The sequence below is a fragment of the Leopardus geoffroyi genome, chromosome B3, assembly GCF_018350155.1.
Source record: "Leopardus geoffroyi isolate Oge1 chromosome B3, O.geoffroyi_Oge1_pat1.0, whole genome shotgun sequence".
Taxonomy (NCBI): Eukaryota; Metazoa; Chordata; class Mammalia; order Carnivora; family Felidae; genus Leopardus; species Leopardus geoffroyi.
The window spans coordinates 119,415,868-119,428,826 of NC_059337.1; the positions used below are offsets into that span (position 1 = coordinate 119,415,868).

The window sequence follows — 12,959 nt, forward strand, 5'->3', positions numbered from 1 at the left end:
AGGATTTGCAGAAGTTCTGTCTCATTTTGTGTGTTGTCTTTTTACTTTCTTGATGATGTCCTTTGAAGCACAAAATTTTCAAATTTTGTTTAAGTCTGGTTTATCTATTTTTGTTGTCACTTGTATTTTGGTTTCATACCTAAGAAACCATTGCCTAATCCAGTGTTGTGAAGATTTATGCCTGTGTTTTCTTCTAAGAGTTTTATAGTTTTAACTCTTACATTTAGGTCTTTGATCCATTTTAGGTTAATTTTTTTTTAGTATATGGTGTGAGGTAGGGATCCAAATTCATTGTTTTGCATGTGGATATATCCAGTTGTTTCAAACATCATTTGTTGAAAAGACTTTTCTTTTCCTATTGATTGTCTTGGCATTTTTGTCAAAAATCAGTTGGCCATAAATGTGAGGGTTTATTTCTAGACTCTTTGTTCTGCTTCCTTGATCTTATGTCTGTCCTTATGCCACTACCCCATTGATTTGATTACTGTAGTTTTGTAGTAAGTTTTGAAATTGGGATGTGTGAGTTTTCCAACTTTGTTCTCTTTCAAGATTGTTTTGGATACTCTGGGTCTCTTGAATTTCTATAGGAATTTTAACTTGTTGCAAAGAAGTCAGCTGGGATTTTGAGAGAGTGCATTGAATCTGTAGATTAGTTTGGGGAGTATTCCCATCTTAATAATATTAAGATGATAACTGAATGTACTATGTCTTTCTATTTACTTAGGTCTTTAATTTCTTTCAATAATATTTTGTAGTTTTTGAAATATAAGTTTTACATTAAACTTATTTACTAAATAAATAATTAGTAATTTCTGTACCCCAATGTGGGGCTTGAACTCATGACCCCAAGGTTAAGAGTTGTATGCTCCTCCGACTGAGCCAGCCAGGCGCCCCAGTGTTATTGTCTTCTTAATTTCATTTTAATTTTCATTTGCTCATTAGTGCTTTATTTTTTTTTCCAAGTTTTCATTTAAATTCCAATAAACATACAGTGTAATATTAGTTTCAGGTGTAGAATTTAGTAATTCATTACGTAAATACAACACCTGGTGCTTATCACAAGTGCCCTTCTTAATACCCATCACCTTAATACCCATTCCTGCCCCGCCCCCTCCCCTCCAGCAACCCTGTTTGTTCTCTATAGTTAAGAGTGTTTCTTGGCTTGCCCCCCTCTTTTTTAACCCATGTTAATTTGTTTTGTTTCTAAAGCTCATTTGGTACTTTAGAGAAATACAGTTTACCTTTGAATAATGGGGCTTGCGTGTCAAACCTCTGTGTATTTGAAAATCTCTGTATAACTTTGACTTCCCCAAAACTTAACTACTATTAACCTACTGTTGACCAGAAGCCTTACTGATGAGATAAAATCAATTAACTCATATTTTTATGCTATATGTGTTATATACTGTATTCTACAATAAGGTAAGCTAGAGAAAAGAAAATATTAAGAAAATCATAAGGAGGAGAACAAAGGTACAAAGGTAGTACCAAAGAAAAACTTCTGCCTCCAAACTATCCTGTGGTATAGTAGACTTCTCTATCCTCGAGGCATATTATTTTTGAAAAAATGGCCATTTATATCTAGAAACTGTTTCCCATCTAGATAAAATTCTAAAGAACAGTTAGCTCTGTTCTTTACATTTTTTATTTTAATCTGAAGGAAGAGAAGGAGAGCAAAACTGGCTCTTACAGTCTGGATATTCTTCTTTGTGGCCTGACAGAGATATTTGTCTGGCTTACTTTGTAAGGCCTGTTCAGTCTCCCTCTATAATAGAAGTTAAATTAACTGCAGTTGATTGATTGAGGAGGAAAATTGTCTTGCCTTTAACCTCTAGATGGCAGCATGAGTCTTACTGTACTACCAGCTTTAACTCTACTCCCATTTCTTGAGCTGGGTTTCTGATTTAGGTAAAAAATTCTTGTGACTTTACCAGACTATTTGCGTAACTTTTGTTGATGCCTTGCTTGATTTTTTTTAGCTTTTTGTTTTTCCTTTTCATCTCCCTATTTTTTGAATCCCTTTTTAAAGCAACATATTTCTGATGCTCAGAGTCCTTTAGATTCTCTATCGTCAGAAAGAATATTTTGTTTTTGATTAAGGAGATTGGTAGAAAAAAATTCTAAAAATGTGGTAGTTTAATTCAGTAGCTTTTGTATCTGGACATAAATCCCTCAGAATAGGCTCAGTTGTCTCATCTCAGCTTCTCTTGTTCTATCCTTTGAACTTGCAGGTTGCTGTGTGATATTAGACAATGTCTTATTAAGTTAAGGTGGGAATATTGGCTAAAATTGAGGAAATGAACTTGGACTCTTTAGTTGTTTTTCAAGAAGAATTTAATTGTTTTAAGAAAACTTTCAAATATTTAGCCATTTTGAGTGATAAGATAATCTCAAAAGAATGGAGTATTCGGCGACTCTTTGAGTGCCAACTTCGTGCAAGGCTCTGTAGGGGATGTGAAGTTAAATAAGACATAATTACTGCCCTTGTACAGATTAAAATCTAGTAGGAAAAGGAGATAAGACAATTAAGTAAATGATTGTTAATAGAAGGTAGAGGAGATAAGCTCCGTTAAGAGTACAAAGACCTATGGTCTGGGGGAGAAGAGGGCAATTATATTGGATTGTTACAGGAATGACAGATACATTTCATTTTGTATGTTAACATGGATTGGTTAGTAAGGATTGTCTAGGGCCATAGAATTGAGGATTTTGAGAAGGAGCCTGGAGTCAGAGAGACAACTTAGTGTTGTCTGCTGTGGACAAGGGGAAGGGTTGTAGTAGTATTTGCTGTTTCTGGAGCATTGAAAATAGACCTTAAAGAACACATAGGAGCTTGTTAGGTGGGAGTGAGAAGGGGCCATATTCCAGGTGGAGTGAATATTCAGAGCGAAACAGTTTGAGAAGCAGCTGTGCTCAGGGGATGGTGGGAGTGATCTAATCTGGTTTTTAAGAAGCCCAGGTTACATCAAGGTCCATAAGAACTAAAACAAGGAGGGAGATAGGGGCTGGATTGAGGCGGACCTTGAATTCTAGGGGATGAGGAGTTAGGCTTATAGGTAATGGGAACATGTGAAAAGTTCTTTAAAAGGTATTTTAATGGCTATAACATTAACTGTGTGTTCATTATAGATGGTTTATAGAGACACTTAGCTAAAAGAGACTTTACCATAAATCTGTTACTGTAAAGATAAAAAAGAAAGTAAGAATTATAGCCTCACCACTATGCAGTAACAACTTTTAACATTTTGATGTGTTTTTTTGCCCCACTCTTTTCTCTTTGTGTGTGGATGTCGTGTATGTTTCTGCTTGTGCCCATACATATACACAGACTTGCTTTTTAACATAACTGAGACTATAGTATATGTATATAATTTTAGCCTGTGCATTTTAAAAAATTTATTCTATCTTAAGCATTTTTCTGGGTCATTAAAAATTCTTCACTGAAGATCTCTGAGTAGGGAGTTCACTTGGTTAGGAGGCATTGGTGCACAGGATGGAATGGAAAGGTAGAGACAGGAGGCTGGAAACTACTGTGGGAGTTCTGCAAGAAGACTTGAGGGCTTGAATGAATGGTGGCAGTGAGAATGGTGAGAATGCAGAGAAGTACACTGGCAGGAGATGTTTCAGCTGTATCATTTCCAGCACTAGGTAACTGGATGGATGGACCTGAGGGGGTAAACTGAAGTTAGAGCCTACTGTGATGCTTTGAGCCTGACTAATTACAGGGACTTCAGAAGAAGGAGAGAGATCCAGCTAAAGAAAAACATCACTTAACTCTTCTACAGGTCCCTTAGGAAGCAGGTACCTTAATCTTCTTTTAGATACAAGTAACATCCATTTGTATAGGTGGCTGTATTTAGTAGAGTGACAGCAGTGCTCTTATCTAATGTTTGGGCAACAAGTACTGTTTTGAATAGATATTTTTATCTCAGGGAAATCAACACGTGAAACAGGGTTCTGAATCCATAACTTCAGAAATGGATTTGTGGATTTCCTCTGCAGTACTCATTGGCAGGTGATCGGCCTCTGTGTTGAATAAATTACTTGTGTATACTTTTCTTCCACAGTAGTGCTGTTTTACTCACTTAGCTTGCCTGTAGTTATTCAGGAAATTGGTATGGCTTTATATATAGTTGAGGTCCAAATCTTCGGATTCTGGAAACAAATTTCAGAAGTTTAAATTTGAAATAACATGGTGACTGCACTTACCGTGGTGAGCATAGTATAGACTTGTCAAATCACTGTGATGTACACCTGAAACTGATATAACATTATATGTCAACTATACTTCAAAAATAAAGAACTGTGTTTAAAATAACAGTAATCGGCCCCAAATATTTGATGTTGACACATCTATTAATTATAGCTATATTTGGATTATATCAGCAACAGGGTCAGTTCCTCCCAGAAGTGAAGACAGCATTTTACATGTAACTGGAAGTTTGTGGGATCTCTGACAGAGAGGGAAATACACTGCCAAATTGTCTTCTAGAAAGGCACTTCCTACCCATACATCCCTGTGAACACCACATATTTTAATTTTTAAAGTCACTGCTAATTTGGAATTTGGTAGGCAAAATATTAATGTCTTATTTTAATGTTTATGTCTTCACTTGTAAAGATGAATTTTTTTTTTAATGTTTCTTAAATATCTGTTGAAAGGGAAATTCAAGAAGGTATAAATTTAAATTATTTTAACCTGAAAAATAAAGCCAGGGAACTTGATTCAAAAGCACCTTAAAGACAGTGCTGTAATCCACATTTCTCAAATACCAAATGAAATTCATCTTTGTTTTCTTTGTTTTGGGCACTGCCCTACTATTCACCATTGTCATTAGCATGGCATCCTATTTAGGTAGTAATACAGTATAAAATCTAGAAATCCCACTTTGAAGGGATCAAGGTTATTCCTCATAATTAGAAATTGTCAGTTTAGCCTTAAGTATTTTGTTTTTAAAAATGTATTATGATAATGGGAAATAAAACATGCCATTATTTCTCATTCTTCCCTTGGTTAACAAATTAGGATACACAAAGCCTCAAATTGCCTTTAAGGTTTATAAGCATTCATATATTTTATCCATTAGTCAAGTTATTTTATAAACCCAACATTGCCTCTGAAATGGTTTTACACACAAAGAGGATTTTACCATAAAATGCTTGTGGTATTTTATTCTCTTCAGATTTGGGGGGAGGGAGAGGGAGGCAAGGACAGAGGAAAGAAAGCAGGGCATACATTAATTTGGATGGGATTGGTTTTAAAGTAGCATTCTGTATAATTCTACTACCTACAAAATGTATGGTAGGGAAGATATACATAGTGAAACAATTTAAAGTTCAACATTAAGGGAATAACCAAGTGAATTATAGTACATCTACACAGTATAAGACAGTGTAGCTGTTAAAAATGTTAAAGTATTAAAGAGAATTTAAGTACAGAAAATTGCTCATTATGTGTAAGGATAATTGTGCATGAAAAAATGATAATACAAAACACAAAATCAAGTTGTTTTTTTAAAATTCTTTTTTGCTTTTTGTTTTGTTTTATTTTGTTTTAAGAACATGGATGTAGACAGATGATGGGAAGGAAATATACCAATATCTTCTCTGTTTTGTTTGTTTTTCTGTCCCAGAGGAAGAGACATTTATTCTGTCCCATAAGCACCAGAAATACACCAAAAATGTTTTAATGGCTATCTTGAGTGACTTTTTTTGTGTTTAAAATTTTCTGAATTTTCCTTATTGCCCACAACGAACACTCTTCTGTTTAGAAAAATTTAATTTAAAAAAAATTTTATTTATTTATTTATTTATTTATTTATTTATTTATTTATTTATTTTCAGTATATGAAATTTATTGTCCAATTGGTTTCCATACAACACCCAGTGCTCATCCCAAAAGGTGCCCTCCTCAATACCCATCACCTCCCCTCCCCTCCCTCCCACCCCCCCATCAACCCTCAGTTTGTTCTCAGTTTTTAAGAGTCTCTTATGCTTTGGCTCTCTCCCACTCTAACCTCTTTTTTTTTTTTTTTTTTTTAATTTTTTTTTAATGTTTGTTTATTCTTGAGGGAGGGAGAGAGAGAGACAGAGTGTGAGTGGGGGAGGGGCAAAGAGAGAGGGAGACACAGAATCTGAAGCAAGCTTCAGGCTCTGAGCTGTCAGCACAGAGCCCAACACAGGGCTCAAACTCACAAGCTGTGAGATCATGCCCTGAGTCAAAGTCAGGTGCTTAACTGACTGAGCCACCCAGGCGCCTTGAAAAACTTTAAAAAATAGAGAAAAATTATTCTATTCTAGAAACAAAATTATAGTTAACTTGAAAGTTACTTGAGGGGCGCCTGGGTGGCGCAGTCAGTTAACCGTCTGACTTCAGCCAGGTCACGATCTCGCGGTCTGTGAGTTCGAGCCCCGCGTCGGGCTCTGGGCTGATGGCTCGGAGCCTGGAGCCTGTTTCCGATCCTGTGTCTCCCTCTCTCTCTGCCCCTCCCCCGTTCATGCTCTGTCTCTCTCTGTCCCAAAAATAAATAAACGTTGAAAAAAAAAAATTAAAAAAAAAAAAAAAAAGAAAGTTACTTGAAATCTCTTGATTTCCTGTGCAGTTAAAAACTTAAACTCTTTTATGGACTGTTTCTAAATAAAAATGACTGGATCCATTAATGACAATTGGTCATTTTAAGTAAGTGACATATAGAAAGGAGAAAGTTGTGATACTTCATTTCCCATCCTTAGCATGTTCTTCCGAAAGTAGAAATTTGGGAATAAATAGAGTAGTAACTTGCTGGGTCAAGGGCAAGAGATGACCTAATTGGCAAAGAGGCATCTTTTCATAAGCAAACATTGGCCAACATTTTGTCCACCTGTATGCTTTCAGCCCTTCTTTCTTGTAGTTAGAAAACTATATTTCTTAGTATTAACTACTCAGTAGGAACAAAGACCTGTTTGAGTGTATGTCAGTCTTAAATGAAATTGCAGCTCTTTGGTTGGGAAGTAAAATGAGACCTCAGATTCAGGATATGAAAATATTCCAGGGGCGCCTGGGTGGCTCAGTTGGTTGAGCGTCCGACTTCAGCTCAGGTCATGATCTCACATCACAGCTTGTGAGTTCGAGCCCCGCGTCGGGCTCTGTGCTGACAGCTCGGAGCTTGGAGCCTGCTTTGGATTCTGTGTCTCCCTCTTTCTCTGCCCCTAACCCACTTGCATTCTGTCTCTGTCTCTGTCAAAAATAAATAAACATTAAAAAAAAATTTAAAAAAAATTCCACTGTGACAATTTTTGTTCTTTAATAAACTTTTACTTAAAATTAAAAAAAAATTATAATGTTTATCTTTGAGAAAGAGAGACAGAGTGTGAGTGGGGGAGGGGCAGAGAGAGACAGAGACACAGAATCCGAAGCAGGCTCCAGGCTCTGAGCTGTCAGCACAGAGCCTGACTCAGGGCTCGAACCCACGAACCATGAGATCATGACCTGAGCCAAAGTCAGACGCTTAACCGACTGAGCCACTCAGGCCCCCCTAAAAAATTTTCTTTAAGTTTATTTATTTATTTTTGAGAGAGAGAGAGAGAGCATGAGCACTAGTGGGGTGGGGCAGAAAGAAAGGGAGAGCAAATCCCAAGCAGGCTCTGAGCTGTCAGCACAGAGCCTGATGTGGGGCTCAGACTCACGAACTGCGAGATCATGACCTAATCCAATATCAAGAGTCAGACGCTTAACCAACTGAGCCAACTAGGTGCCCCTAGTAAACTTTTTAAAATGGAAGTATAATATACATACAGAAAAGTACATAAATTATAATATACTGCTTAACGAATGTTCATAAAATTAGTATTTCCATGTAGCCACAACCCAGAACAGATGAAGAAATGGAACTTCTCCGGGGCACCTGGGTGGCTCTGTTGGTTGAGCTTCTGACTCTTGATTTCAGCTCAGGTCATGATCTCTCAGTTCATGCGTTCCAGCCCCATATTGGGCTCTGCATCCCGCTTGGGATTCTCTCTCCCTCTCTCTCTGCCTCTCCCCTGCTCCCTCTCTCATTCTTTCTCAAAATAAATGAATAAACTTAAAAAAAGAGAGAAATGGAATCTTTCTACTATGTAAAGTCTTCTTCATTCCTCTTCCAGTGACTACCTGCCCCTTCCCCAAAGGCAAGCACTATTACATAATATCGTGAAAGAATTTTGTTTGTTTTTGAACTGTATGTAACTGAAATTACAAGTTACATACTCTTTTGTGTCTGGCCTCTTTTATTTACTTTCATTACTGTGTAGTATACCACTGCAAGGATACAACACAATGTTTTCAAGCTGCTGACCATGAACATTTGGAGTGCTTCCAGCTTTTGGTAATTATAAATAAATACTCTGAGCGTTCATGGTATATGCCCCTTTTTGGTATATGCATTTTTGTTGTATATATAACTAGGAGTAGAATTGCTGGGTTATGGGTATAGATATGTTTAGATTTAATAGATACTACTTCCAAACAGTTTTCCAAAATGGTTATACCAGTTTACAAGCCCATTGGCAATTTCAGATGCTCCAAATCCTTATTAACAGGCATATTCTCAAGCCTTTTAAATTCTAACCATTCTAATAGGTAGACTGGCATCTCACTGTATCTTCAATTTGCATTTTCCTAATGATCAATGAGGTTGAGCACCTTTTCATATGTTCGTTGGTCATTTGGATAACCTTTTCAGTGAAGTGTTTCATCTCTCTTGTCCATCTTTAAAAATTGGATTGTCAGTCTTTTAAAAATTGATTTGCAAGTATTGCTAACATATCCCAGATATGCATTCTTGTCAGTTACATAAATTACAAATATTCCTCTCTGAGCAAAAGCATAAGAGACTCTTAAAAACTGAGAACAAACTGAGGGTTGATGGGGGGTGGGAGGGAGAGAAGGGTGGGTGATGGGTATTGAGGAGGGCACCTTTTGGGAAGAGCACTGGGTGTTGTATGGAAACCAATTGGACAATAAACTTCATATATTGAAAAAAAAATAAAAATAATGTTGACTTTAAAGAAAAAGAAAAAAATATTCCTTTCTATGGCTTGCCTTTTGATTTTCTTTTTTTTTTTTAATATTTATTTTATTTTTGGGGCGAGCGCAAGTGAGGGAGGGGCAGAAAGAGGGGGACAGAGCATCTGAAGCAGGCTCCGCGCTGACAGGCTGACAGCAGTGAGCCCGACATGATGCTCAAACACACAAACCGTGAGATCATGACCTGAGCTGAAGTCGGACACTCCACTGACTGAGCCACCGAGGTGCCCCTGCCTTTTGATTTTCTTTCCTTTTTTTTTTTTTAATTTTTTTTTTAAATTTTATTTTTTATTTTTTAAAATTTACATCAAAATTAGTTAGCATATAGTGCAACAATGATTTCAGGAGTAGATTCCTTAGTGCCCCTTACCCATTTATCCTATCCCCCCTCCCATGACCTCTCCCGTAACCCTCAGTTTGTTCTCCATATTTATGAGTCTCTTGTGTTTTGTCCCCCGCCCTGTTTTTATATTATTTTTGTTTCCCTTCCCTTATGTTCATCTGTTTTGTCTCTTAAAGTCCTCATATGTGTGAAGTCATATGATTTTTGTCTTTCTCTGACTAATTTCACTTAGCATAATACCCTCCAGTTCCATCCACGTAGTTGCAAATGGCAAGATTTCATTCTTTTTGATTGTCGAGTAATACTTCATTGTATATATATACCACATCTTCTTTATCCATTCATTCATCGATGGACATTTGGACTCTTTCCATACTTTGGCTATTGTTGATTGTGCTGCTATAAACATGGGGGTTGCCTTTTGATTTTCTTCATGGTATATTTTAATGAACCAAAGTTTGTTTTTTCCTCCCAATTTTATATTTTGTCAAGTTTCAAATCTCTTTAAAATATTTCAAGAATAGTACGATACTTATGATACCCTTCACCTATTCACCGTTTAACATTTGCTTTGTTTTTCCACATATAATTTTAAGTTTATTGTTTTATTCTTGAACTGTTTGAGAGCTAGCTGCAAACACTATGACACCTCATAAATACTTCAGTACTATTTTAAAAGAGTGAGGATGTTCTCTTATGTATCTGCCATATAATTAACACACTCAAAAAATTTGACATAATACAATATGATTATCTGACATATAATCCATATTCATATTTCTCCAATTTAAACAGAAGTTTTGAATTTTAGTGTAGTTCAGTCTAGCAGTATTTTCCTTTTTTGTTAATGCCACCCCTGTCATTTTCATTTGGATTGTGATAATGTCAAAGCTGCAGTATCTTAGAAATAAATATTAAATTAATAGTGTGACTTGGGCTGGCTGAATTCTTTTCTTCCCCTACTTCTTCCTCACGAGAATACCAGACTATCATTATTGGTTACATAATGGAAAAAATTCAAATGGACAAAGCGAACGTATGTTTTCTGCAACTCACTGGTTTCCTGATTTGATGTGTAAGTTTTCTGAAAACCTTATTGAGTGGTGCATTTTTAAATGTGTTATCACTTGTCATGTGAAAGTCCTTGGAAAACCACTTCTCTTGAAAAACCAAAGCATTTTTAACTGTTGACTAACTTGGGCACTATATGACAAAAAAACTTGCATAGTGATCGAATAACTGAGTTGATGTGTATAATTATTTTAGAATTGGAAAGGAAAGGATAAGGAGGATTTTAATTTCATGTTAGTAATTAAAACTTGGGTACCACTTAAATATATAAGCAGAAGACATCCTTTTGTGTGTGTGTGGAAACCATTATGGGTGGTGATATAAGAAATATAGAGTGAATTCATCATATAAAATGGAAATAGAAGATCTAAGCAATGGAGAATTACTAGAATAGAGAAAAGTTGTTTGGGTGGGATGTGGAAACCATAGGGAATTATACTGGAACCATTGATTTCAGTTGGATAATGAATGACTTAGATGAGGGCTGTGCTTATAGACCTTACAGTTTGACCCTGAGTGGGCAATCTACCCTGTGCAGTGGATTATATTTAGAAACAGTGAAGTCTACTAGATAGGTTTCTTCTGAGAAATAGTTTTAAACATTAAAAAAAAAATAATAACTTCATGGGGATTGGAACTACATCGTGGGAAAATGAATCTTTGTCTCATTCCCCAGTCATCTAGAAAGAAAAGCCAACATGACGAGGGAACTGCATTGCTGTGAAGATGCCTGAGGGAAAAGAGCTTGTCTGGGCATCTTTGTTGTGAAGGTTTAGGTTATCACTGAAGCCCTATACACAATCTTTAGTGGCCCACTGTCCAGCATAGTTTTTCTTTTTCAGTTCTTAGGCCTTTTGTAGAAATGAATATATTGTAACTAAAGTAAAACATGTGAGCAATGACTTTAAGTCCCTGTCTCATGGTTCCAAACATGTACCCTGGGAAATTAGTATAATCATTGGCATCACTGTGGATATTTTGTGAGGTTTGTTTTTAAGAAGTTCTTAAGTCAGATCCAAGGAATTATATCTGTATTTGATAGGTTGAAAAGTATAAGTTTGGTTTAAAGAAAGCTTTGGGAGAGTATACTGTCTTATTGTAGTGAACAACTTGTAGGAATTGTTTTTTCAAAATATAGCTTAAGAAGGGCCTCTATTTAAGGAAACTAAGGCTAGTAGAAAGAAATGATGGCCTGAGAATAATATAAGGGAAAGAACATTAACTTGGAAATAAGTAGGTAGGAGCCAGATGATAAATAGCTAACAGGTGAGAGCAATATAGTGATTAAGAGCTTGGGTTCTGGGGGTCATACAGATTTATTATGGACCTCAGTCTACCACTTAGGCAAGTTACTTTCTAAGCCCTAGTTTCTTCATTTGTAGAATGGAGATAATAACCTTAGAACAGTGGTTCTCAAACTTTTTGGCGTCAGGACTTTTTTTTTTAAGTTTATTTTTTTATTTTGAGAGAGACAGAGACAGCTCAAGTGGGGAGGGGCAGAGAGAGGGGGAGACAGAGAATCCCAAGCAGGCTCTGTGCTGCTAATGCAGAGCCCCACACAGAGCTTGAACTCATGAAACCACAAGATCATGACCTGAGCCAAAACCAAGAGTCTGATGCTTAACCAACTTAGCCACCCAGGTGCCCCATGGACATCTTTAAACTCTTAAAAATTCATGGTGACCCCAAGGAGCTCTTGTGTGGGGGGTGGTTAGGTCTATATTTACTGTTGCAGAAATTAAAACTGAGAAAATTTAAAAGTATTTATTAATGGGAGCACCTGGGTGGCTCAGTCAGTTGAGCATCGAACTCTTGATTTTGGCTCGGGTCATGATCCCAGGGTTGTGGGGTTGAGCCCCATATTGGGTTCTGCACTGAGTGTGGAGCTTGCTTAAGATTGTCCTCCCCCTCCCCCTCTGCCGTTCTCCCCTTTTGTGCTCTTTTTCTCTCTTAAAAAATTGTATGTTTTAATTTTTTAATATTTTTTACCATTTATTTATTTTTGAGAGACAGAGAAAGACAGAGCATGAGTAGGGGAGGGGCAGAGAGAGGGAGACACAGAATCTGAAGCAGGCTCCAGGCTGTCAACAAAGAGCCTGATGCAGGGCTCAGACCCATGAACAGTGAGATTATGACCTGAGCCAACTTAGTTGGCACTCAACCAACTAAGTCACCCAGGTGCCCCTAAAAAAATTTTTTTTAATTAATGAATTTTAAAATAGGAATAAATCCATTACATATTCACATAAATAACATTTTTATGAAGAATAACTATTTTCCAAACAATATTGAGAAGAGTGTGGCATTTTTGTATTTTTTCCAATTTCTTTACTGTCAGCTTGATGAAAGCTTGAAAAAAGATTTTCATATCTGCTTCTGCTTTCATATGTTGGGTAAGCTCTAGAAAACTTCATTGGTCACTTGTGAGAGAATGAGTGAAAAAGGCGTCTTAGTATTGTACGTATAGGTTTGGATTCATGGACTCCCTGAAAGATGCTTAGC

The 12,959-nt window shown here is 36.6% G+C and overlaps 1 protein-coding gene across 4 annotated transcripts in view; it reads left to right on the top strand.

The window, feature by feature from the left end:
• The window catches only part of LIN52 (lin-52 DREAM MuvB core complex component), a 111,875-nt gene that overhangs the window by 19,939 nt on the left and 78,977 nt on the right, over window positions 1-12,959 (top strand). The window contains exon 6 of one of the 4 annotated variants that reach the window (XM_045448212.1): window positions 11,134-11,193. The exons of the other annotated variants lie outside the window; for them this stretch is intronic. Within the exon in view, the coding sequence (XP_045304168.1) occupies window positions 11,134-11,141 (8 nt within the window). The 3' untranslated portion in view covers window positions 11,142-11,193. Of the gene's footprint in view, window positions 1-11,133; window positions 11,194-12,959 lie in introns of those variants that run through there. 4 annotated transcript variants of the gene reach the window in all.